Consider the following 21,249-nt stretch of genomic DNA (forward strand, 5'->3'; position numbering starts at 1 on the left):
TCCGGTTCCTGGCGTCGGCGTCATTGAGCCCAGCCTCGTCCGCCGCCGACATTACCAGCCCACACGCTACGGAGCCTTGCTGGCTACCCATTTAGCTGCACAGGTGCCAATCCAGCCCGACGACCTCTTTGCCCACGATCTCGGCGCCACCGCCATTCATCGTGAACGACTGCCGCGATAGATACCCGCTGTCGGGCCGCGGCGCCACCGAGGCTCAAGGATTCCGTTTACGGGTAGACGCAGGTTGTCCATGAAGCAAGCACGCGGCCACTCATCGGCCCGTGATGTTCATGTTCGGTTGCTCCGACCAAGTCGTACAAACTCAGTCTCACACGATCCGCGCGCAGGACGCTGGCAATTGCGCCACATCGTGACGCCTTCACACGAAAAGGCCCTGCCTGCTAAAGCCTCCGTACCGAAGCTGGCAGGCACTCTCGCAGCCATTGACTTCGAACACTAATTGCGCATACAACGCGGACGCTACGGAAAGCATCCTGCGCTCGCCCCCATCCTCAATGTCGCATTCCGAGACCCGAACCACCGAAGTCCAACTACCCCAGACACCAGTCTCGGCACTACCCGAGCTTGCCTGCTTGGCTTGGCTGCCTTACCCAACATGCCGAACATTTAGGTTCACGGTGAACGACTCACCGCCACGCTCCCGCCGCGCCCCATGCCATGCACGTCTTCGCGATCCCGCCCTTCCCGCACAGTGGCCCATGCATGCTGCCCGTCCGTCCGTCTGTCGTGCACCCCCGTGCCCGACAGCGCAGATCACGGCCCAGCCCGCCCGATGTGACGCTCCTAGCCGTTCTGTCAGTTCTGGAACCGGACGTCCTGCTCGCGTGCCGATTACTCGGAAAGTTACTCTACGCCCCCACGGAGCTCCGTGCCAATCCCCAGTACCACCTCCGCGCTCGTTCTAGAATGAATTCTTCCCCAGATTGCTCCATACCACCGTGCCCGGCCAAGCCGGGAGTATCCAGGCTCCGGACCGCAATGTACACTCGACTTCGAGGGTGACAAGTGCCTGTCACTGGCGCGGCGGGCGGCCTTGATGGATGACACTTCCAAGCCCCGGCCTTTCCGCGTCGTCGCCACATGATGACACTGTAATCAAAGTCGCCGAGTATTTCGGGGCAGAGAATCGAAGTTCGATTTGTCAGGCGCTACATACAGCTACTGCGGCTGCTGGCATTTGCTGACCTCCATATCAGTGGGACGCGTCACGCCTGCGGCTTACCAGGACGGCGGACCAACGGCACGAGACCATCCATCACTCCAACCTTATTCTGAGGGAGGCGGCTGACCTGCCCAACAATTGATGCATCGAGAACGCACTACTACACGATGGACGGGGCTCGTCTCACACGTCGTCAAATGCCAGTGTATTAGATCTGAGCGCAAATGCTGCTCTCGTCTAGTGACCGTCGCCCTCGAGTCTATACTGCTCGTCCCGCAAACTCGAGCCCGAGAGCGGGGAATCCGCCAGTGCGCCGCTGCTGAAACGCAAAGTAGAAAGCAACAGAACTCATCGTCCAAGCAAAAACGGCTTCCGTTGATTGACAACGCGCGGACGGTAGAATGCGAGCATAACATGTCGCGTGCCAATGTGTGAATTCCTGTGGTACCAAAACGCCGTCATCGCTATGCTTCATGTTCCCAATCCACCAATCTCACCACCAGCCATACGACATCCGAGCTATCAACGCAACAGGCAACAGAATTCGCATCATAACAGGCAGAGAGCAACATCACGCGCGCAGCAAACAGTGACATGACAAACGCCATCAACAAGTGCAAAACAGCGCAACGGTGCAAACGGGGTTGGAAGGGGGTATAGGGGTATCATGTGTAATATCTTTCGCGGTCCGAGTCGAGGGAACTGCCGACTCGGCATGTACGGGGTTAGCCCAGTGTTCTACCGCTGTGGACTGCCTGGGCGGTGGGTGGCGCGTGATGTGAGATGTGCCCTGCTCGTAGAGGCGGCACAGGTCCGACACCGGGAGGAGAGTAAGTCGAGTTTCCGTCCCATGACTCTTCACTGAGGACACTGAGGTAGCCGCTGCCGACTCGGTCTCGCAGTGCCTCGATCCTGCGCCGGTAGATCTCGCCACCGACGTCCCAGTCCTGGCTTTCCCTTGGGTCCTCGTCGTGACCCTCTCGCTCGTGAGCGATGGGACTGACGGAAGGTTTGGTGTCGCCAACCAGGTCCTCGCTGCGACTATCCTTGAGAACGACAGGAGGAAGCAAGGCGAACTCGGATGGTTTCGACGTGCGGTAGTTTCCGGGTGGTGAGATCGAGGTGATGGTAGCTTCAACCTTTCTTGGCGCCTCCCTGCGCCCCTCCACCGCCAAGGGTGGAGCTGGTTGCTCGCTTGGCGGCAACTCAACGATGCGCCTCTTGGATGACTTGCGACGCCGAGTTGAGCTCGTGTTGATCTCACTTGACACAGCCTTGGGTACCGGCCGTTCCTTGCGAAGCACGCCAGGCTCCTTTGCCGCCCCATACACGATTGTCGGCTTGCTGACGTCCACAACCGCAGGTGCGTCAGGGGCCTGAGGCTTCACCACAGGGATGGAGTCCGGAATAGGAGCTCGCTCAATGAGGAGGCGTCTCTCAGAGTAGCTCGGACCGTAGCCGTCAATCACAATGTCCGTAGTATAGCCTGGCGTGGCCCTGAACAGGTTGAAGATGGCGACCCGGTAGTCCTTGTGGGTACGGGTGAAGGGATTGCCCTCAACCCAGATCTCTCGGATGTCTGGGATCCCGGTCAACCTTGCGAACTCCCGGGGGTCTGAGAGACGGTTGTCTCTTAGATCCAGTCTTTCCAAGGGGTATAGCTTCTCGACGCCAGCCAGAGACTGCAGTCGATTGGCTCTTAGGTTCAGGGCAGTGATGGCGGGCAGTGGGTTCCGAGTGAGGGAGTGCAGGGAGTCAATCATGCAGTGAGACAGGTTCAGGGCTCGCAGCGCAGTGAGCGTGGCCAAGCTGTCAGGAATCTGGCTAAACAGATTCGACGACAGATCGAGAGAGTAAAGGGTGTTGGAAAGCGGAGCCAGGCTGGTCGGAGGAATCGACGTCATGGCATTATCTGCGAGGCTAAGGTGCCGCAGGAACCGCCACTTGGACGCGGGCAAGATACCCATGGCCAAGAGGTTTCCGGTGCTGCCCCTGGAGTGGTGGTGCCAAGAATCTGATAGGCTGGAGTGTGAGCTGCCAGAACCAGAGCGCTTGATGCGCTGAGACGAGCGGGCGTGAGAGGACTGGTTACGTGAGCTGTGTGGCCCAGGTGGGGAGTTGCTGCGCGGTCTGGAAGGTTTGCCCAGCGATCGAGACGCTTCCACGGCATCGTCAGGCGCTCCTGGGGTCCTGACATGGTCAGAGCCCTCGCCGTCGTCAACGGCCGGCTCGCTCGGAGTCATGGAACCGACGCGCAGCTCAGCAAGAGCGCTTCGCACATCTGGCGAGCCGGGGGCCGATGCGGCGCGCATGAGCTCTGGATGCGGTATCGTAGGACTGCGGCGAGGGCTGTTATTGACGCCCCAGGTTGCCGCGGGGGAGGGGTGAGATTTCGACGTCCTGCGACGCCTCTTGTCCATGTCGTCCAGGACAATGTCGATCAAGATATCGGCGGGGTCCTCGATTCCGGCGTGCTTCAGGCTGAGCGAGCGAAGCTGGTCTGCTAGGCGATCCCAGCCAAAGAACTGGCGGAAATCGATACTGCTTATCTCCAGCGCCTGCAGGTTCTTGAAGACATATATGGGAACGGCCGAGTCAAAGGGGAACTCCTCGTACCCTCGAATCAAGCGAGCACGCCAGTCAGGGGCCAACCTGAGGCATGGGATCTTGGTGAAGGCCGAGTAGAGGTACTTGAGATCGGCTTGTAGGGCAGCCTTTTGGCGCTCCGTTCTCGCGGCTGAAATGCTGGCTCCGATGCCAAAGCTCGCCCACAAGGCAGACATGCCGGACATGACGCTTCGCATGCTGGAAACAGAATGTATTGAGCCCACATCGGAACTGCGGCTCCTAGACCGCCCTGTGTTGCCGAGAAAAGACACATAATTGGTAGACGAGCTGCTGTCGTGGAGGTTCTCGAGGCGGACCTTCATGGGCCCGACATTGATGCCAAGCTCCTCGAAGCGCGAGAGGAGGAAGAAGAGGTGGTGTGGTGTAAGAGCGAGCTTGGCCGACTTGACACTGTGCGATGTGAAGTTCAAGGATCCAAAGGAGAAGGCCGCCGCGAGCGAGTTGGTCGAGGACGATGTTGAGGGTCGTTCGGGGAGCGTGGGCGACGACGGGATCGTGACGGAGCTTGTGCTCTGGGAGGACCGGTGGCGGACCTCGCGACGCTGGAACTGCAGCGCGTTGGCAAGCGCTTTTTCGTGTGTTCGCACGAAGGCGGCCAGTTGCTGGGATGCGTTAGAAGAAACGTATCTGCAGAGCGTATGGGCGCCACTTACTTTTATGAAGTATTCTCCATCTTCCGAGTCCATCTTGGCGGTTCTTTATGGCGTTTATCTATACATTTGGGCGGGCCGACCCAGGCACTTGTATATCTCGGCGGGCAAAGGAATGGCTAAGGAGTTCGAAGGCGACGCCGGGGAACGGACTCGTGTCGGATCCCTCGAGCAAGTCGAAGCCTCGAACAACCTTGATGGGTGATGCTGCTGACGAGGTTGCCGACCTGGATGCGGCTGGTTAGCACGGGAGCGCCCGGGACGAGGAAGCAGGCGGGAGGCAAAGCGAGAGGAGCGGCTGAGTGCGCAACGGTCGAGTGAAGTAGATGGAGGGGGCGGATATGCATACGACAATGATGCTTCGTCGAGGACTCCTGACAGTGCACGACACAGGGGCTGTCGCCAGCGGTGTGAAGCAGAGGGGTCCTTGGACACTATGTATGGCAGGGCGGCGAGGAAACGCGGGCACAATCACAATACGCGAGTGGGCGCGAGACAGCTGGCTATGCCGACGGGCTCCAAGCGCGTTGCGAACGTGTCTCTGCGGAAAGGGGCGAGCGATTTCTCGTGGAGCGCAATGCAAGGCGAGGCACAGCGCTTGGAAGAGCTGCACGGGGGCGGAGGAGCCAACGCACGCAACTGCGAGACACCGGGCAACGAACGACACCACAGCACAGCCTCGCAGCGTAGCAGAAACTCAGCAGCGAGGAGAGGCGAGGCAGGGCGACGAGGAAAACAGGAAAAAAGTTCACAAGAGGGAACACGAGGCAGCGAGGAGTTCCTGGAAGGCAGGGCGGCTGCTTGGACCCAAAGTGCAAAATATCGTGGAGATGGTGAGGCGGTAGGGGGCGAGTAGGCAGCAAAACAACGCAGGCGAGGCAGCAGACGATAACAAGACTGACTCACCTCCTTGCGCACACCAGAAACGAGCACGCAGAGACGCCTTGACCGAAAAGCAACAAAAAGAGCGAGCGGCGACGGCAATGGTCGAGAAGAGCCCTCGAAGCCGCTGTGGACGAATTGTTTTTCGGTGGAAGGCAGGAAAAAAACACACCGAATTCCCACCGTTGCAGGAGGGGAACGGCGAGGCGGTTGGTGGTGGAGAGGTGAGAAAACGGGAAAGTTGCGTTTCAAGCGAAGAAGAAGGGGTCCTGCGGGCGGCCGAGGGACCGGGGGGGCGCGCTGGAGGGGAGGGATGGAGGGGCCAGGCCTTGCCTTATTGCCTGCTGACGATGGCGCGCGCGAGTGCTAGGACGAGTCCGGACGAGAGGTGCGGCAGGCAGGCGGGCGGGTAGGTGCTAGATTAAAATAAGATAAAAGAAAATAAAAACACACGATAAGTCACGGAGCGGGAGGGCAGCCTCAGAAGAGACGGGAGCGCTTTGGCGACAATGCGATAGCGGACGGACGGGCGGGCTTGCAGGAGGACCGGCGGCGGGCATGGAAGTTGGAGCGCGGAGCATGGAACATGGAACATGGGCATGGCGCATGGGCAAGGATGATGGGAATGGGTCCGTGGATGGATGGATGGATGGATGGATGGATGGATGGGTGGGATGTGGGTGGATGGACGGGTGGTGCTCTCTGAGAACAGCAGTCCCGTCCCGCTTGTCGTCGTGCGCCATCGTCCATCCCATCCCATCCAGGCCATCCCATGGCCCATCCCATGGCTCTCCGCCGCCGGCAGCAGCGACGACGACGACGACGACGACGACGACGACAACGGTTCAGTCTGGCCTAGCCGCACCTCGCCAGTCTCGGCGCGCCAACGGTGGCCCCGAACCCTGGCCGCCCATTCGAGCTTGCCCCCCAAAGTCCCCCTGGAGCGCCCTGCTGATTGGAAAGTCACAGGCCCGTGGGGGGGCGAATGACGGGTGCCGCGCCCACCTCAAGTACTGGGTACTTGGGGCGTGACCTGCGGCTGCAACGCCCGGACGGGTGGGGAGGGAGACCCTGTGGGCGCTGGGTTGCCGCCGCTCCCACCACGCCGCCGGTCAGCGGTCCAATAATGGGGGCCGCTGCCGCCAGGTGTGCATTAGCACTTGCAGCAGCAGACGAACCCGCAGCGCCGCACAAAGACGATATGTGATGATGACGATGCTGGATGACAACGAGTAATGGTGAATGGTGAATGGTGAAGAAGAGAGACGATGAAGAAGCGCTCGTTGCCTCTTGTGTTGCCGTGGCCTGGCCGGGCGGCGGCGGTGCCGTCCGGGTCCAGCTCGCTCGCGATAGCCGAGGCGCCCGTCGTCGACCAACGCGCAGTCCAAATTGGCCCATGCCCCCTCGTCCAGCGCCATGGCATCCCTGCTGCGTGCCAAGTAAATTATCCGTATGGCTGCGACTGCAAACATGATCGTCGCCTCTGCCGCTGCCCTTGTCTCGCCTCAGCCGGCTCCACGCAGGCCGGCCGCCCACGGCGCCCCGGACCGTCGAGCTCTCTTCGCAAGACGACGGCGGTGGCGGCGGCGACGGCGGCGGCGACGGTCCTCTCTCGCTAGACACGGCCAAGGAACGGCTCGTCGTCGCATCGCGGCGCGTTCGAGGCCTTCGCCAAGCACGCGAATGGGACATTGGAGTCATGCCGCAGGCAGATGCCGTATAACCTCGCCGGGTCTGACGGCAGCATGTGCCCAGAGCCAGAGCGAGAGAGCCCTCAGGCTCCCATCGGCGACGGTCATTCGAACCCTGAAAGGCCGGCTCCGTGCCTCAGTTTCGACGTGCCTGAGCCTGGGCGAGCCTGGGCGACAACCGGCGGCGTCTCCCGTCAGGCCCCATGGGGACACAACATTCACGGCGACATGGCGCCATGATGGTTTGCGGTCATTGGTCCCGTCTCGACTGACGGACATCCAGATATGTCTGGGGGATCGATGGCCGGCGCGGCGAGCGATGCGGGAAGCTCCCTCGCTGGGCCTTTCCTTCGGCGCCACGCCCACTGTACGCCGGGCCCGGGCGCGCTGGCTTGCGTGCTTCAGCGGTGCGCCCGCGTCGTGTGAGGTGGGCCTCGGGGGGCCTTCTCGGCACCTGCGCAGCGAGCATGGCGGGGAAGCAGGCGAAGGGAGCATTCCAATCTCTGGATCCGCTGTGCAGGACATCAGTACTGTACGAGTCCGGAGCGGGAGTTCACTCCGCAAGACTGCCACGCGCAGCCGCACGCGGTGTCTTGAAGCTGAGCGCACCTCATCCGCAATGGCTCCATGGCAGAGCCGGGGATGCCCTAATCCTTTTCTTCTCCAATTGTAGGACGGAAGTAGCCACATGACTTTGGGGAAGAGACGTCACGTACCGAATTGTATCTGGGGAAGCCTGGACACTATATCTGACCTTATCTTCCCTGCCCGGCCGCCGGACATGGAGTCGAGCAGGCGAGAGGCAGGCAGGAACCTAATGGTGTAGGTACCCATCGCTCCTGGCTTCCATCTGTTGCCTCTGTTGTCTGCCCCGGCAAGGAAAGCGCGTCCCCGGGACGAGACCCGGGAATCGACATTTCCACCCCCTCGTCCCCTCCAGCTCGGACGACGACGGCAAGATCCAAAACGTCTTCACCCCCATCAGCCCACAAGCTGCAGGTCCGTGGCAGCAAACACACCACCATTCCTGCAGCCGCTGCAGCCGCCTTTCGATTGAGCGCAGTGCATGCCCATGCCTTTCTTTGCCCAGAGACCAAGCCAGGTACTGGTCCGGCGCATCGCTCGTCTCCCACTCGTCGATTGATCAATCACCTGCCGGCCGGCCGTTCAGGGTTCCGATGAACGCGCCTCCGGTGTCTGAGACGGAGGCCATGTGAGCTCCAGGTATGCAACACGCCTGGCAACGCAGCCGTAGAGGTTGCCCGCTGTTTACCAGGCGCAGCACCGTCGCGGGCGCAGTGCCCGAAACCGCTTAAACCACAACGCAATGGCGCAGTCCATTCCTCGGGTCCACGACGGCTCAACTCCCTCGATCAGAATTGCTTCCCCCGCGGCTGGCTTGACCGTTTCGTCATGCGACTCTGCCGAGGTGGCTTTGAGACATTCACACGATAGGCGCCGCCCCTCTGTTCGCGAAGGCGGCGTGCTGCCCCGTCCCCGGTCTCCATCTGGACGGGGTACTCTTATCGACGTTGCACAAGGCCCTCCGGCATCCACGACCTGTCGTGCTCGCCGCGGGACCCCACGCCGGCTCTCGTCGCTCGCGCGCGTCTGGTTTCTCGAGCCTTGGCCGCCGGACTCCCGTCGACCTGTCACCAGCGCGCGCGCTGCCTTGCTCGCACGAAAGTTTTCGTATCAGCAGATTGCGACGTCTGGTCCCCGTCGCCAGTGACGTGACGAGAACGTAAAACGAGCTCCAGCCATCTCTTTCTCGTGCTCGGTCCGTGCGACCCTGGTCCCTCCTCCGGATCTTAGCGCGTGCAGGGTTGCTGGACGCGCCGTGCTAGCGGCCCTCGCCTCCGAATGACATCCTCGTCACGGGCACCGGACGCCTGAAGACGCCCAACCCACGCATCCACGGGACCACTCGACCACCTCCAAGGGCAAGAGCGGCGGTTGATGCGGCCGCTCAGGTCGCCACCGGGTTGTCCATCATCCATCTGCCCTTGACCCGCCGTGGGGCGCATTCGCGGGCGCATCCATGAGCATCTGCCCACGATGCCATCACCGTCACCAGTCATGGCCATCCTGTGAAAAGCGCTCAGCTCACCGCTCTCCAGTCTTCCGCGCGGGAGATTGAACTCGACGCTGTCTCTCACAACCGCAAGACTCGCCCTGCCGCCGCCCCTCCATTTATGTCATTTCTGGCCCCGCCAACCGCGTCTCTCCATGTTTGATTGGGAGCAGGCATGTCATCCACCTCGTTCAGGGACCCCCTGTCATATGCGAGCCCCTCTGAGACCCTCCCTGTGTTCCCGGTACTTTGACCGCAGAACATGCAATCGCGAGTCGGCGGGCAAATCATATCATGCATGAGGAGGAGCCAACGCGACGCGGTCTGCAGCTACGAGAAGGGAGGTGCTGTGCGCAGTTCTCGCTGGTGCAGGGACAGCCGTCCAATGTCGGCGATGTCTGCGGACAAAGGGATCATGGGAGGAGAGCCAAGGTTGGCTGCCGTCATCTCGGATCAGACTCGCCGATGTGCCACATCCCGCAGCATCGTGACATCAGCCGCGCCATGACGATTTGCCTCAGGCCACGTCGAGGGAGCTCACCAACAACGCGCCACCGTTTCACGAGCGTGCTCGGTATCATCCGGACTGGCGCCAAGGGCTGTGATTTCCACCGCAGCCTGGGGAACCGCACGACGAGGCTGTTTGATGGATCCCTCAGACGCCTTCCATGTCGTGCGACGTCCGGGGACAACGTCTAGGCGTGTCCCGGCGCAGACTCATGCTGCGCCCAGCTCGAGATGCTGCAGAGTTGAACGTCTGCCTCGGTTTTCTCGCGGGCCACACCTCTTGGCGCCCTGCTGCAGGGAATTGCCAATTGGGACAACCACACGACCCCACAAGCTACAGTGTAACTAACTCCGACCGCCTTTCGCGAATGATTCCGTCCAGCACGGGCACCGCCCGGCTCCAGCGCTGGGCTCACGATTCACCCCGAGTCATGGCCATGGCCACGGTGATGCGCAGCAGGCAAGTGCCCTGCTCACTACCTAACTACTGCACGGTTCAGTACTGTATTGTAGATGCAACACCACGCCCACGGCAAGTCATGGCCTGAGCGACGGCGACCAGGACCAGCGAGGATACCGTTCCTCTGCAGATATGCATCTCTGAAGCTTAGCTGGACGAGAAGGGGCGACTTATGTGCACACTGGACGAAAGGCATGGGAGTTACCCCGGTGTTGTTCGCTGGAATCCGATACTTCGATTGCGGCATCGGATACATTATAGGCGCAGCTGAAGTCCACTGCAGAAGCAAAAGCAAACGCATGCAGGTTCGGCCAACACCACGATAACATGCAGGTTTGTCCGCACCGTGTTGTCAACCCCACTTCTCCGTCTCCAGTCTGTTTGATATCACGATCATTGAAAGGCGAGGCGACTACCTGTCGCTATCCCATTCGGACTTCCAACACATGCGAATTGGCCAGGACCGACTGCGCGAGTCGAGAACTCTCACCTCCTGATAGGCATCCGGCGACCGTTTTACAAGTGAAAAGCGACGTCGACTTGATGTCGACTCAACTCGACGCTCACAACTTACATCCAAGCCCGCGTCATTAGCGCCGCCGTTGGGGGCGGCGCTTGTTAGATGATCGCGGCGGTGGCAGCCAATGATGGCGTTCTAGACGAAACGGTGGGCCGTGGTGCTGTGCACGCTGCCTCGCAAGAACCAACAGCGAGACACGATCAACGATGTGCGGCAGGAGTTTGGAAGGTGGTCCGGGCAATCACTTTCAAGGCGAGAGTCGCCTGCAGATGCCGGAGTCGCAGCTCAACCTGAGGTCGATCAGACGCGGTTCGAAAGTGAGTTGCGATCCGAGCGCTGCAGATTGTGCCATGGCCAGGGGAAGTACGGATGGCTGCGTGAATGGTCGGACGGAGGGATGCCGTTGCTGAATGAGGTGGTCTGGGCTGTGTCGCTTGCGCTTTTGGCGGCTGTTCCGGAAATACTTGTCAAACCTGCGCAACGGCCAACCGCCCGGCGAGCCACGGTTCCAAGACAGACAGACATGGCCGGGCAACCACATGACTTCGTCATCGTCGGCTCGAGTGGGCTCGCACCGGCACAAGCGCGGCGTCGCTCCTCACCGCTTGCACCAGCCATGCCATCCAAAGGAGACGAGCTCTGTGCTCTCGTTGGCCCGGACGCCCTCGTTGCCGCTAGCCGGCGACGGACGTCCCTCATGCGTCTCTGTGCAGCGTGCGTATGGCGTCATTCCCGACACAAGAGCCTCTTGGGGCTGCCTTGGCGCCATACCAGCGGCATCTCAGCACAGACGAGGCATCCGATTTCGTGTTGGCCGCAGGCGGACGGCGCCGGGGAAGCGATCCTTCAGGGTCCTCGGCGCCGCCCCTCACTCCTTGGTCGCATGAGGGGCAGTCATGCAGTGTGGTCTTTTTTCTTTGCTCGTCTTGCCGCGATCGTGGTGCCGTGGGCACGCGCAGCCAGCATGTGGTGCGATGCGCAATTTACGTGAGAAAAGCGCATCGGCAGCGCGAATACTCGACCGAGACAGCCTGCGAACAAGGAAGCCAATGGCGGCGGACTGAGTCGCTCCGCGCTACGAAGAACGAGGCATCGAGGTCGCACATCTCGCGGGGTAATTTGGATCGCCTCGAGGTTGGCGGCCGTTGCTGGAACATGCGCCGAGAGGCCCCTCCATCTCATCCCTCCAAAACCCCGGCGGCCGCCACGCCACGCCACCTACGCTGATCCTTGTCTGTCAAGCTGCCTCTCCTGTCTCTCCATATTCGCTCGCCCATGATTTGCATGTCCATCTCCGGAGAAGCAGAAGGGATTCCCAATTCGGATTAGGGAGCTCGGTTGATGTTGGTCGTCGACGATGGATGTTGGCATCTGGTATCCGCTACTTAGTAACCTCGCACTTTCACAGAGGCTGCTCTTGAAACGTGGCTGCCTGTGGACGTGGCGCCGGGAAGCCATGTTTCACGGCGCCGGGGTCAATGACATAAGTGGGGCATGCTCCTGTGACAGCTCCCTCTCTGAAACAACCATTGAATGTTGGCGAGGTTATACCGATGAACCTTTCATAGACGGGATGCTCCTCATCATTTTGAGGGCCATGGGCTTGTGGCCCGACGAGTCTGCAGTAAGTGTCGGACGACACCCAAAAGCTCTCTATCATACATGATACAGTCCAGTACTGGTACAATACGGCGCAGTACAATGATCTCGCACTCCGTATGACATGCTCTAGTAGTTACAGTTCGTCGCGAGGTCGAGCACCAGTCACCGGCCCCGAGACAGCCACCGGAGAGCCCAGAGCTCACTTGGGCCCTACCGTGACGATGCGCTCGAGAGTACGGAACCCGTCGTGCGCAAAGCCCTTGGTGACGTCCACCTTGTAGTCCTTGCCGTCGACGGTGATGACGCCGAAGCCCATGTCGGTCCACGCCGCGCGGACGCCGCGGAACATGTTGCCAAACGCGCGGCCAATGCGGCGGAACGGCATCGTCAGCAGATGCTCCTTGTCGAAGCGCCAGGTCCGCTCGCGCTCGCGGCGGGCCATCTCGTCCTCGTGGCGGCGGCGCAGCTCGGGGACGTACTCGTCGGGCAGGGAGAAGCGCGACTTGAGGGCCACGCGGTCGAGCGGCGCGATGACCACCTTGGGGGCCAGGAGGGGCACCATGCGCTTCACCGTGACCTCGATCTGAGGAGAGGCACTGGCGGCGGGCGCGGACGCAGACGCAGACGCGGATGCAGACGCCACGGCCGCGGTGGCCCTTCCGGCAACGCCGCTGCTGCGCCCGACGGCCGCGGCGGCCTGCGTCCCGGCTGCTGCAGCTGCGGCTGCCGTCGGCGGCGGCGGCAGGACGCGTATGGAGCTGACGATGTTGGGCGTCTTGGACAGCAGGTAGAAGCCCATGGCGCCGAGGAGCACGTACGACGCGCCAAAGGTGATGCCCACCCACTGGGGCACGCCCTCAGGCTGGTGGACGACGGACGGGCCCGTGAGGGCGGTCCATGCCACGATGGAGACGCCGCTGGTCCAGCAGCCAAAGTAGAACCAGAAGTGCGAGGGCGCCTCGTAGAGCAGCGTCGGGGTCTGCTTGGTGGCGAGGCTCTTGATGAAGGCGTAGCGGCTGGGAGCCACGGAGGCGGCCGCGGCCGCGGCGGAGGAGGATGCTGGGGTGGAGGAGGGCAATGGTGATGCCCTGGAGGGAGAGGGCGACGGGGACGGTGGTTGTGAGGCGGGCTTTTTGGGTTTCGGCGCGGGGGCTCGGAGGGCGCGGGCGGAGGATGTGAAGAGTCGTGATGACGGGCCCGTGGCGGGACGCGTCTGGTGTTGCCGTGCGAGGAGGTGAAGCTCGTGGACGACGGAGGAGGTTCGGGTGCCGGCAGCGCGCCGGCAGGGTGGCAGCACCAGCATTGCCGCCGCCGCCCTCGAAGCGCTCGCCATTGTGGTCGTAGGCGCGGGTTCGAAGATTCAATGCCCCGTGCCAAAGATTCGTAGTGCCGTCCTCCCAAGTTATATGGCCATTGGCGCACTCGTCGACCGTTGGGCTGTCGTCGCCGTTGTCGTGGCTGTCGCAGCGCGTCTGGCGTGACGATGGCTTCACGGCCGGCTGGGCTTCTGGCTGGCCCAGAAAAAAAAAACGTACTGCACTGATTGACTGGGAAGGGGTCCCATCCGGTCCGAGTCGGGACTAGACAGGGGGGGGGGGGAAACGCCAGAATCCACTGGAGACGATAAGGGAAGGGCGACACAATACCGCCTGTAAAGGCCTCGCCGTTTTTGCGCGAGGGGCGTTTTTGTCGGCCAGTGCCGTGGGCGGCGCCGCAAGCCGTCCCACCAAAAAAGCGTGCAGGTCCGCGCAGTATCGGCGCTCCCCAACAGCTCCCTCCGACGACCGCCCGCCCGCCTGCCCAGGCACAAAGCTTCTCACCAACGCACATCCAAACCTCGCGCGCGCGACTGCCGCTCCTCCCGACCTCCCGACGACCCCAACTATCCCGCCTGCGCCGGCCTCAATCGATCTTGCCTCGAGAGCCTCGTCGTCGTCGTCCCCTATCCTCCTCAATGGCGTCGTCCCTCACGGCCGCAGCGTGCCGTGCCACGGCCCGCCTGGCGGGCAGCAGCAGCAGCCGCCGGACGGCAGTCGCCGCAACATCCCGCGGTATGTCCTCTCTCTCTCTCTCTCTCTCTGTTAAAGACATATACCGCCGCCCCGTCGAGGGCGTATATAATGGGGCTCTTTGTTTGCTAATTGATGCGTATGGGAATGTAAAGGTCTCGGCACTTCCGCGCGCTGCCTCGCCGCGCACAACTTCGTCATGCCCGCCCTCTCGCCCACCATGACGGAGGGCAACATCGCCAGCTGGAAGGTCAAGGAGGGCGAGCGCTTCAGCGCCGGCGACGTGCTGCTCGAGATCGAGACGGACAAGGCCACCATGGACGTCGAGGCCCAGGACGACGGCGTCATGATGAAGATCATGTCGGCCGACGGCGCCAAGGCCGTCCAGGTCGGCACCCGCATCGCCGTGCTGGCCGAGGCCGGCGACGACGTTGCCGCCCTCGAGATCCCCGCCGACGAGAACAAGCAGCAGAAGTCGACCGGCGGCAGCAGCGAAGCCACGTCCGCCGCTCCCGCCGCGCCTGAGCCCACGAAGCAACAGCAGCCTCAGCAAAAGCAGAGCACCGCAAGCGAGACGCACGAGCAGCGCTACCCGCTCATGCCCGCCGTCGAGCACCTCGTCAAGCAGAACGGCCTGAGCAAGGAAGACGTCAGCCGCATCAAGCCCACGGGCCCCAGCGGCCGCCTGCTCAAGGGCGACGTCCTCGCCTACCTCGGCGCCATCAACGCCGACACCCCCGCCGCCGTGTCCTCGCGCTTCGCCAAGCTCGCCCACCTCGACCTCAGCAACATCAAGGTCGCCGAAGCGGCCAAGAAGCCCGCGCCTGCCCCCTCCGCAGAGGCCGCCGCCGCTGCCGCCCCTCCCGCGCCCCAGGCCCTCGAGGTCAACGTCCCCGTCTCGCTCGCCAAGGTCGTCGAGGTCCAGAAGCGCATCCACGACACCCTCGGCGTCTTCCTCCCCGTGTCCACCTTTGTCAGCCGCGCCGCCGAGGTCGCCAACGACGACCTGCCCCTCGCCGCCCGCAAGCCCACCGCCTCGGAGCTCTTCGACCAGGTGCTCGGCCTCGACAAGGTCAAGGCCGCCGCCGGCTCCCGTGGCGTCTACCTGCCGCAAATCTCCGCCATCCCTCCCGCCTCATTGCTCGCCGCCGCACCGCGACCCGCCGCCAAGAAGGCCGACATTATCGACGAGCTCGCGCCTCGCAAGAAGAGCAGGGCCGGTGCGGCGCCAGCTGGCGTGCCCACCGTGCCGGGCCTGTCGAGCGGCATGAACGTCTTTAGCCTCGTAGTGCCCAAGGAGGAGGAGCAAAGGGCACACGTGTTCCTCGAGCGGTGCAAGGTCATCCTGGAAAGGGAGCCTGGGCGGCTGGTGCTGTAAGGTGCGCGTGCGGTGTTTTCTAAGCCATGTAACTATTATACGACCCTAGACTATTTGCAAAAACTACACACCTTCTATATATACCAACTGGCATCGTAGACGCCTCGCGTGGGTATGGATATACAATGGCTGTCCGATATATACGAATTTGATTGTACATTGTCCCATTCTACCACCAGTCCGGTCCAAACCTCTTGCCCTCCATCACGCTCATCTCTACCGCTGTGCCCTGCACGTCCATTGTTGTCGACACAATGTTGTTGCCCCACCACTTGGGCGGCTCGACGCCGTGCATGGTAAACGCAAAGAAGATGAAGAGCGTCGCCAGCGCCAAGCCCAAGTCCAGCCCGCACGACGTCAAAAAGTTGAGACGGCTCCACCAGCCAAAGTGACGCTTCTTGATCCAATACTGGAAGACAAAGCCAACCATGGCCCACGAGAAATAGTTGAGAGGCGTCGCGGGCGGTATTGCCGCTGCACCGCCAAAGATGAGAGGCGCCATGGCATATTTGAGCGGGGACTTGGGATATCGTTTGGCAAGGTAGTAGATGATGACAGGAGTGACGGCGCCGAGGATGAAGAAGATGAAAAGGCCCGAGTATATGCGGCCGGGTGAGAACATTCGCGCAGGGCCGATCAATCCCCATATCACGGATGCTGTAGCATTTGTCAGTTCGTGGCCGAAAGCGCGCTGGGGAAAGGGGCAACAGGCCGCACCGGAGAAGAAGACGCGACCGCCTGGACATGTAAATCGGTCTTTCTGGTGAATGTCGCATACGTCGTCGATGTTTGCGAGTGCAAAGTTCAAAACGACTATTTGCACGAAGCATGAGACCGTTGTCGCCACGACCTGAGACCAGAACATTGTCCGAGGGGGTATCTTCATATAATGCCCATACTTGAGGTCTGAAACAAAATGCAATGCTTGGGACCTAGCATGATGGTCAGCAATAGTCGCCAGCAGATCGGGGCCTCTCGTACATGGTGATGTATCCAAACGTTTTGAAGCTTCATAGAACGTTAGCACGGCTCACAGATTCTACATTGGATGTCCTACATCATGAGCGCCAGCGGCCGGCCAGGCTGAATGTATCCGTATACGAACTCAGTGAGCACATTCAGGCCAATTTGGTTGTTCGTGACAGCTTCGATGATGCCAATGGGCAACGAGAAGCCGAATGATATGGCCACCGCAAGTATGAATGCCCACCAGCTGAGCTGGGTTGGGTAAGCCACAACCGTATACATGCCCAGAGCCAGCATCTAGAAACGGTTCACATCACTAGCCATCCTCAGAACCGAGATCGCGTGAGACTTACCAGGACAAATAGAGACATATACCACAGCGTGGGAGCCTCCTTGTACTTTTTCATCAACTTCATATGTATGTCCGGCTTCTCCTTAGTGCTGTCTCTGTATTGTCTCCAGATTTGCTTGCGATAGTGGATGAATGTGTAGACTATGAGTGACGAGATGGTGGCGAATGAGAGGCCATATGCCACGGCAAAGGTGGTGCTGTTCAGTCAGCTATTGATCGACACGCGAAGAAGCGATCAGGGCCCATTCACCTGATGAACAATGGAGAGTAATTCTGATAGGCCTCCTCGTCGAGCGTGAAATCGTGTGTGAGGATTCGAGAAGTGTCATATGGCCGACCAGTGTTGTCATAGGTACTGGTGTCGCTCATCGGAAGGAACTGGGCATACCAGACCCCTGAGTAGTGGAGCACGGAGGACCCAAGAACAAAGAATACAACAACGCCAACCATGGTGTTGGCAATAGCATACCTAGAATTCGGTCAGCTACAACGCACCAAACAGTCTGCATACTGTCATACCAAGGAGGTATCAAGGGCGAGCCGATGTAGCCCGAGATCTGAGTCCAGTCAAACGTTATCGGGATCAAGGACAACCCAGTGGTGCCTCCGAACAGCTGGTTGACGACGACGTTTTGTGGAGCAATCCAGGTGACAAAGGCAAAGACGCTGAGGCACTTGACCAAAAAGCCCGGGATGAAGTAGTAGGCGAAGGCGCCTATCGTCACCCACATGAACCAGCGATACCGAGGCATGCGCCCACCGATAACGGATGGATCCTTCGGGGTGTTCTCTTCGTACATGGCGTTCATGAGAGTGACGGCAACGAGATTGCTCGGCCAGATCATGGACGCAGGATAGACTAACCGCCGTCAGCTGAGACGCGCCAGTGCAATGATAACATCACCTACCCAGAAACTTGCGCATAGTTCCTGCAATGCCGTAACCCAGGGATTGAGTGGATATAGTCAGGAGCAGTTGCCACAAGATGCCAAAGTTTTGCTTGTAGAAGATCAGCTGGGCCAGGATAATGTCGGTGGAGTATGCGACGGAGAAGGAGACGCTGGCCATGACGCCGATAATAGCATGCTCCTTGATGTTGAAGGGCCCAGGGTTTAGACTCCACGTATAGCCAAACGTGGTGAAATGCCTGTCAGGCATGACTTTTGCCCACCCGTGGCCCAGCGGCCAGGCAATGATTTGAGCGACAAGAGCGTTGATGGAGATGGAGGGCTGGCGCAGTGAGAAGAGCGTGTTCATGGACGCGCCGACAAAGACAAGCGAGAGACCGATTGTCCATGCGCGGACGGTGTTGCAGGGGAGATCTTCGTCGTAGTTGTGTACGGCTGCCCGCACTTCAGGGTATGGCGAGTCCTCTTCGTCACCGGGCTTCGGCTCGTTACCTGGAAGCAGCCCGTCTTCTGGGTTCGTCATGTCCTGGAGCTCGTAGTCCTCCGGGAGGTTCGGGTCCATGAGTGGCTCATTTTCAGAGTCAGTGTCATAGCCCTCAGGCTCATCCTTTCGCTCATGAGGAGAATCCGGTTGACGCAGAGAGGAGAAGGAATGCCGCGCGCTAGGGATACGGCCTGCATCTCGTCCAACGTCTATTCCCGTCGCTTCAGCGCCAACGCCGCCGGTGGCATGGTGGTCACCATCTTTCGGGGTCATGTTCCAGACGAAAGCTGGATCAGACGAAGAATGCCGGTTCAGCGGGAGCTTGCAATGCCATGTGGGATGTGTCTCAGCCTAGCTCCTTGGAGTCGGGGGCCTCGCTAGGCTCGACGAGAGACGGGATGACAGGCTTATCGAGCGATGAATAAGAATGTGACGACGGCAGTAGCAATCGCAAGCTACTAGAGAGTGCGCTCATCAATCGCGCGTGGGATGAGGGTCAATCGTAGTGATGGCTGGCCCCGAGCTGAAACGAGGTGTCGTGTCCGTGTCGCGTGGTGCGTGGGCGCAAGGTCCCCTTTTAGGTGGCCGTTGAGCTGCGCTGCACTCCGTGGCCGGGACGCGGGACTGCGGGCGTATCGTGGCGCTCTCTGCTGTCGCAATGCGAGACAGATGGACGGTATGAGCGACGGGACGACAGAGAAAAGAAAGGAACAAGTTGCAAAGCCACGGTAAGCGAAGGTACCTTAGTAGTAGGTATGGAAATGACTATAGAAGTGCCTTTCCGGAGCAGCCACGAAATGCGTGGGTTGCGCCTGCCCGCGCCTCAGCGAAGGCTGCCGTGCCGCCGTGCCGCCTCACCCTTAATTCCATATCCCATAATCGCACCTGCCCGTGGCACACCTCGCTGCAGTTGTCTATTGCTGAGTGAGCTATTGTGCCCGGTGCGTGCGTCCGCGTGCAGCAGCGTCCTAGCGCATGCTTTAGGGAGGCAATCAGCCATGTCCAGGTTCGTCTCTGGTGGCCGGCGCCACGGATGGGCCCCGGCTCCGGTTCGATGACTTACGCCATGCCCAGCCTGGAAAGCTCCAGTGTCCGCCAACTGCACACACTGCGTCTGCAGTGTGCACCCTGTCACAAAATAACCAACGGTTGGAGCCGATTCTGTGCTATCAGTCCTCGCATATTCTGCTCTTGTCGCGACACACAACGCTTACGGACGGTGCACAGCAGTGTCAAAGCATTCGTTTGGGCCGGCACAGATGCTCGATTTGCCCCAGGCGTAAGCGTTCCCCAAAGACGGGACATGGAAAGGCGAGCATGCGTCGCGTCGTCGTGACTGGCCTCGGGGCCATCACACCCCTCGGAGTCGGCGTCCGGCGCACCTGGTCCCGACTTCTCGCCGGAGAGTCTGGCATCACGAGCGTCGCCTCGCGGGAGCCCCGGGTCCGGTGGCAGGAGTTGACCAGCACCGTCGCCGGCGTCGTGCCCCGAGGCAATGCCAACGGCCAGTGGAACGCCGCCGACTGGCTCACCACGGCCGAGCAGCGCCGCATGTCGGCCTTTACCCAGTACGCCATAGCAGCCAGCGATATGGCTCTCAAGGACTCCGGGTGGGATTCTGCCAGCGAGGAAGGCAAGGAGGCGACTGGCGTGTGTCTGGGCAGCGGCATCGGCAACCTCGAGGAGATTTACGAGACCAGCCTGGCGCATCAACGAGATGTGAGCGCTCTTGCGAATTTCACCATGGATTCTGTTCCGCTGACACTTTACTCTGCCAGGGCTACAAAAAGGTGTCGCCCTTGTTCGTCCCCAAGATTCTCATCAACATGGCCGCAGGTCACATTGCCATGCGGCACGGGTTCCAGGGCCCCAACCACGCCGCGACCACCGCATGCACGACGGGCGCGCACTCCATCGGCGATGCCTCCCGCTTCATCGCACTTGGGGACGCCGATGTCATGGTAGCCGGGGGGTCCGAGTCTTGCATCCATCCGCTCACCTTTGCCGGCTTCGGTCGTGCGCGGTCGCTGTCGACAGCGTTCAACGACAACCCAGCCGGCAGCTGTCGCCCGTTCGATGCTGGCCGCAGCGGCTTCGTCGTTTCCGAAGGCGCCGCCGTCTGTGTTCTTGAGGAGCTTGAGCACGCCAAGGCAAGAGGCGCGAGGATCTACGCCGAGGTGCGAGGGTACGGCTGCAGCGGCGACGCCTACCACATGACGGCGCCGAGGGAAGACGGCAACGGCGCATACCTCGCCATGAGGCGGGCGCTGAAGAGTGCTCAGATCCGGCCGTCGCAGGTGGACTACATTAACGCGCACGCCACCGGGACGCAGGTGGGAGACGTCGCCGAGGCCGCGGCCATCCGTCGTCTCATGCTAGGCGATGGGGGCGTCTCATCAGAGGCGCAGGTCACGGTGAGCAGCACCAAGGGGGCCATAGGGCATCTACTTGGTGCTGCGGGGGCCATTGAAGCGCTCTTTTGCATCTTGGCCGTGCACGAGGTCCGAAGCTGCCATCCATTAACACCCACCATTCGCATAGACGCTGACATGTTGATACAGGGAATTGTACCGGCTACGCTCAACCTCGAAAGGCCAGACGTTGGTATTGACTTTAATTTTGTGCCCCTAGAAGCACAGCAGAAGAAAGTCGATGTGGCTGTCACCAACAGCTTTGGTTTTGGAGGCACGAATAGCAGCCTCGTGATTTCACGGTTCGAATAGTCCGTGAAACTGTACCACCATGTACCGCTACGTGTACTTTATACGCTATAGAATGTTGGTTTCCCGGGCGTGATGGAAGCATCTGAGAAATGAAGCTAGAATCGCAAATTTGACACGAAGCCTGGATTGGTTGAGAGCCCAGGTTCGAACATTGGATGTCCATGATGAAGTCGCTGGTGACGCCACGGCCAATGGGTGGGCGCCAGAAGGACGTCACGCTAACCGCCGGTAT

General features: G+C 60.8%; 5 protein-coding genes across 5 annotated transcripts; 2 read left to right on the plus strand and 3 right to left on the minus strand.

The window, feature by feature from the left end:
- Positions 1-1,908: 1,908 nt before the first annotated feature.
- PLICBS_003048 (uncharacterized protein) lies at positions 1,909-4,497 on the minus strand (the record flags this gene model as incomplete). The annotated part of the gene is made up of 2 exons (XM_018322773.2): positions 1,909-4,413; positions 4,465-4,497. The coding sequence occupies 2 exons, from the start codon at positions 4,495-4,497 to the stop codon at positions 1,909-1,911; spliced, it is 2,538 nt and encodes an 845-aa protein (XP_018178003.1).
- A 7,899-nt stretch (positions 4,498-12,396) lies between these two features.
- On the minus strand, positions 12,397-13,530 carry PLICBS_003049 (uncharacterized protein; the record flags this gene model as incomplete). Its single annotated transcript, XM_018322775.2, has 1 exon — positions 12,397-13,530. The coding sequence occupies one exon, from the start codon at positions 13,528-13,530 to the stop codon at positions 12,397-12,399; it is 1,134 nt and encodes a 377-aa protein (XP_018178005.2).
- An 875-nt stretch (positions 13,531-14,405) lies between these two features.
- On the plus strand, positions 14,406-15,584 carry PLICBS_003050 (pyridoxine biosynthesis protein; the record flags this gene model as incomplete). The annotated part of the gene is made up of 1 exon (XM_018322776.2): positions 14,406-15,584. The coding sequence occupies one exon, from the start codon at positions 14,406-14,408 to the stop codon at positions 15,582-15,584; it is 1,179 nt and encodes a 392-aa protein (XP_018178006.2).
- Positions 15,585-15,753: 169 nt separating this feature from the next.
- PLICBS_003051 (uncharacterized protein) lies at positions 15,754-18,372 on the minus strand (the record flags this gene model as incomplete). Its single annotated transcript, XM_065600139.1, has 7 exons — positions 15,754-16,516; positions 16,566-16,592; positions 16,642-16,847; positions 16,904-17,099; positions 17,153-17,371; positions 17,422-17,761; positions 17,811-18,372. The coding sequence occupies 7 exons, from the start codon at positions 18,370-18,372 to the stop codon at positions 15,754-15,756; spliced, it is 2,313 nt and encodes a 770-aa protein (XP_065456211.1).
- Positions 18,373-19,611: 1,239 nt separating this feature from the next.
- On the plus strand, positions 19,612-21,017 carry PLICBS_003052 (mitochondrial beta-keto-acyl synthase; the record flags this gene model as incomplete). The annotated part of the gene is made up of 3 exons (XM_065600140.1): positions 19,612-20,013; positions 20,073-20,795; positions 20,856-21,017. The coding sequence occupies 3 exons, from the start codon at positions 19,612-19,614 to the stop codon at positions 21,015-21,017; spliced, it is 1,287 nt and encodes a 428-aa protein (XP_065456212.1).
- Positions 21,018-21,249: the final 232 nt, after the last annotated feature.

The sequence above is a fragment of the Purpureocillium lilacinum genome, assembly GCF_023168085.1.
Source record: "Purpureocillium lilacinum CBS 284.36 DNA, scaffold_2, whole genome shotgun sequence".
NCBI classification, from domain to species: domain Eukaryota; kingdom Fungi; phylum Ascomycota; class Sordariomycetes; order Hypocreales; family Ophiocordycipitaceae; genus Purpureocillium; species Purpureocillium lilacinum.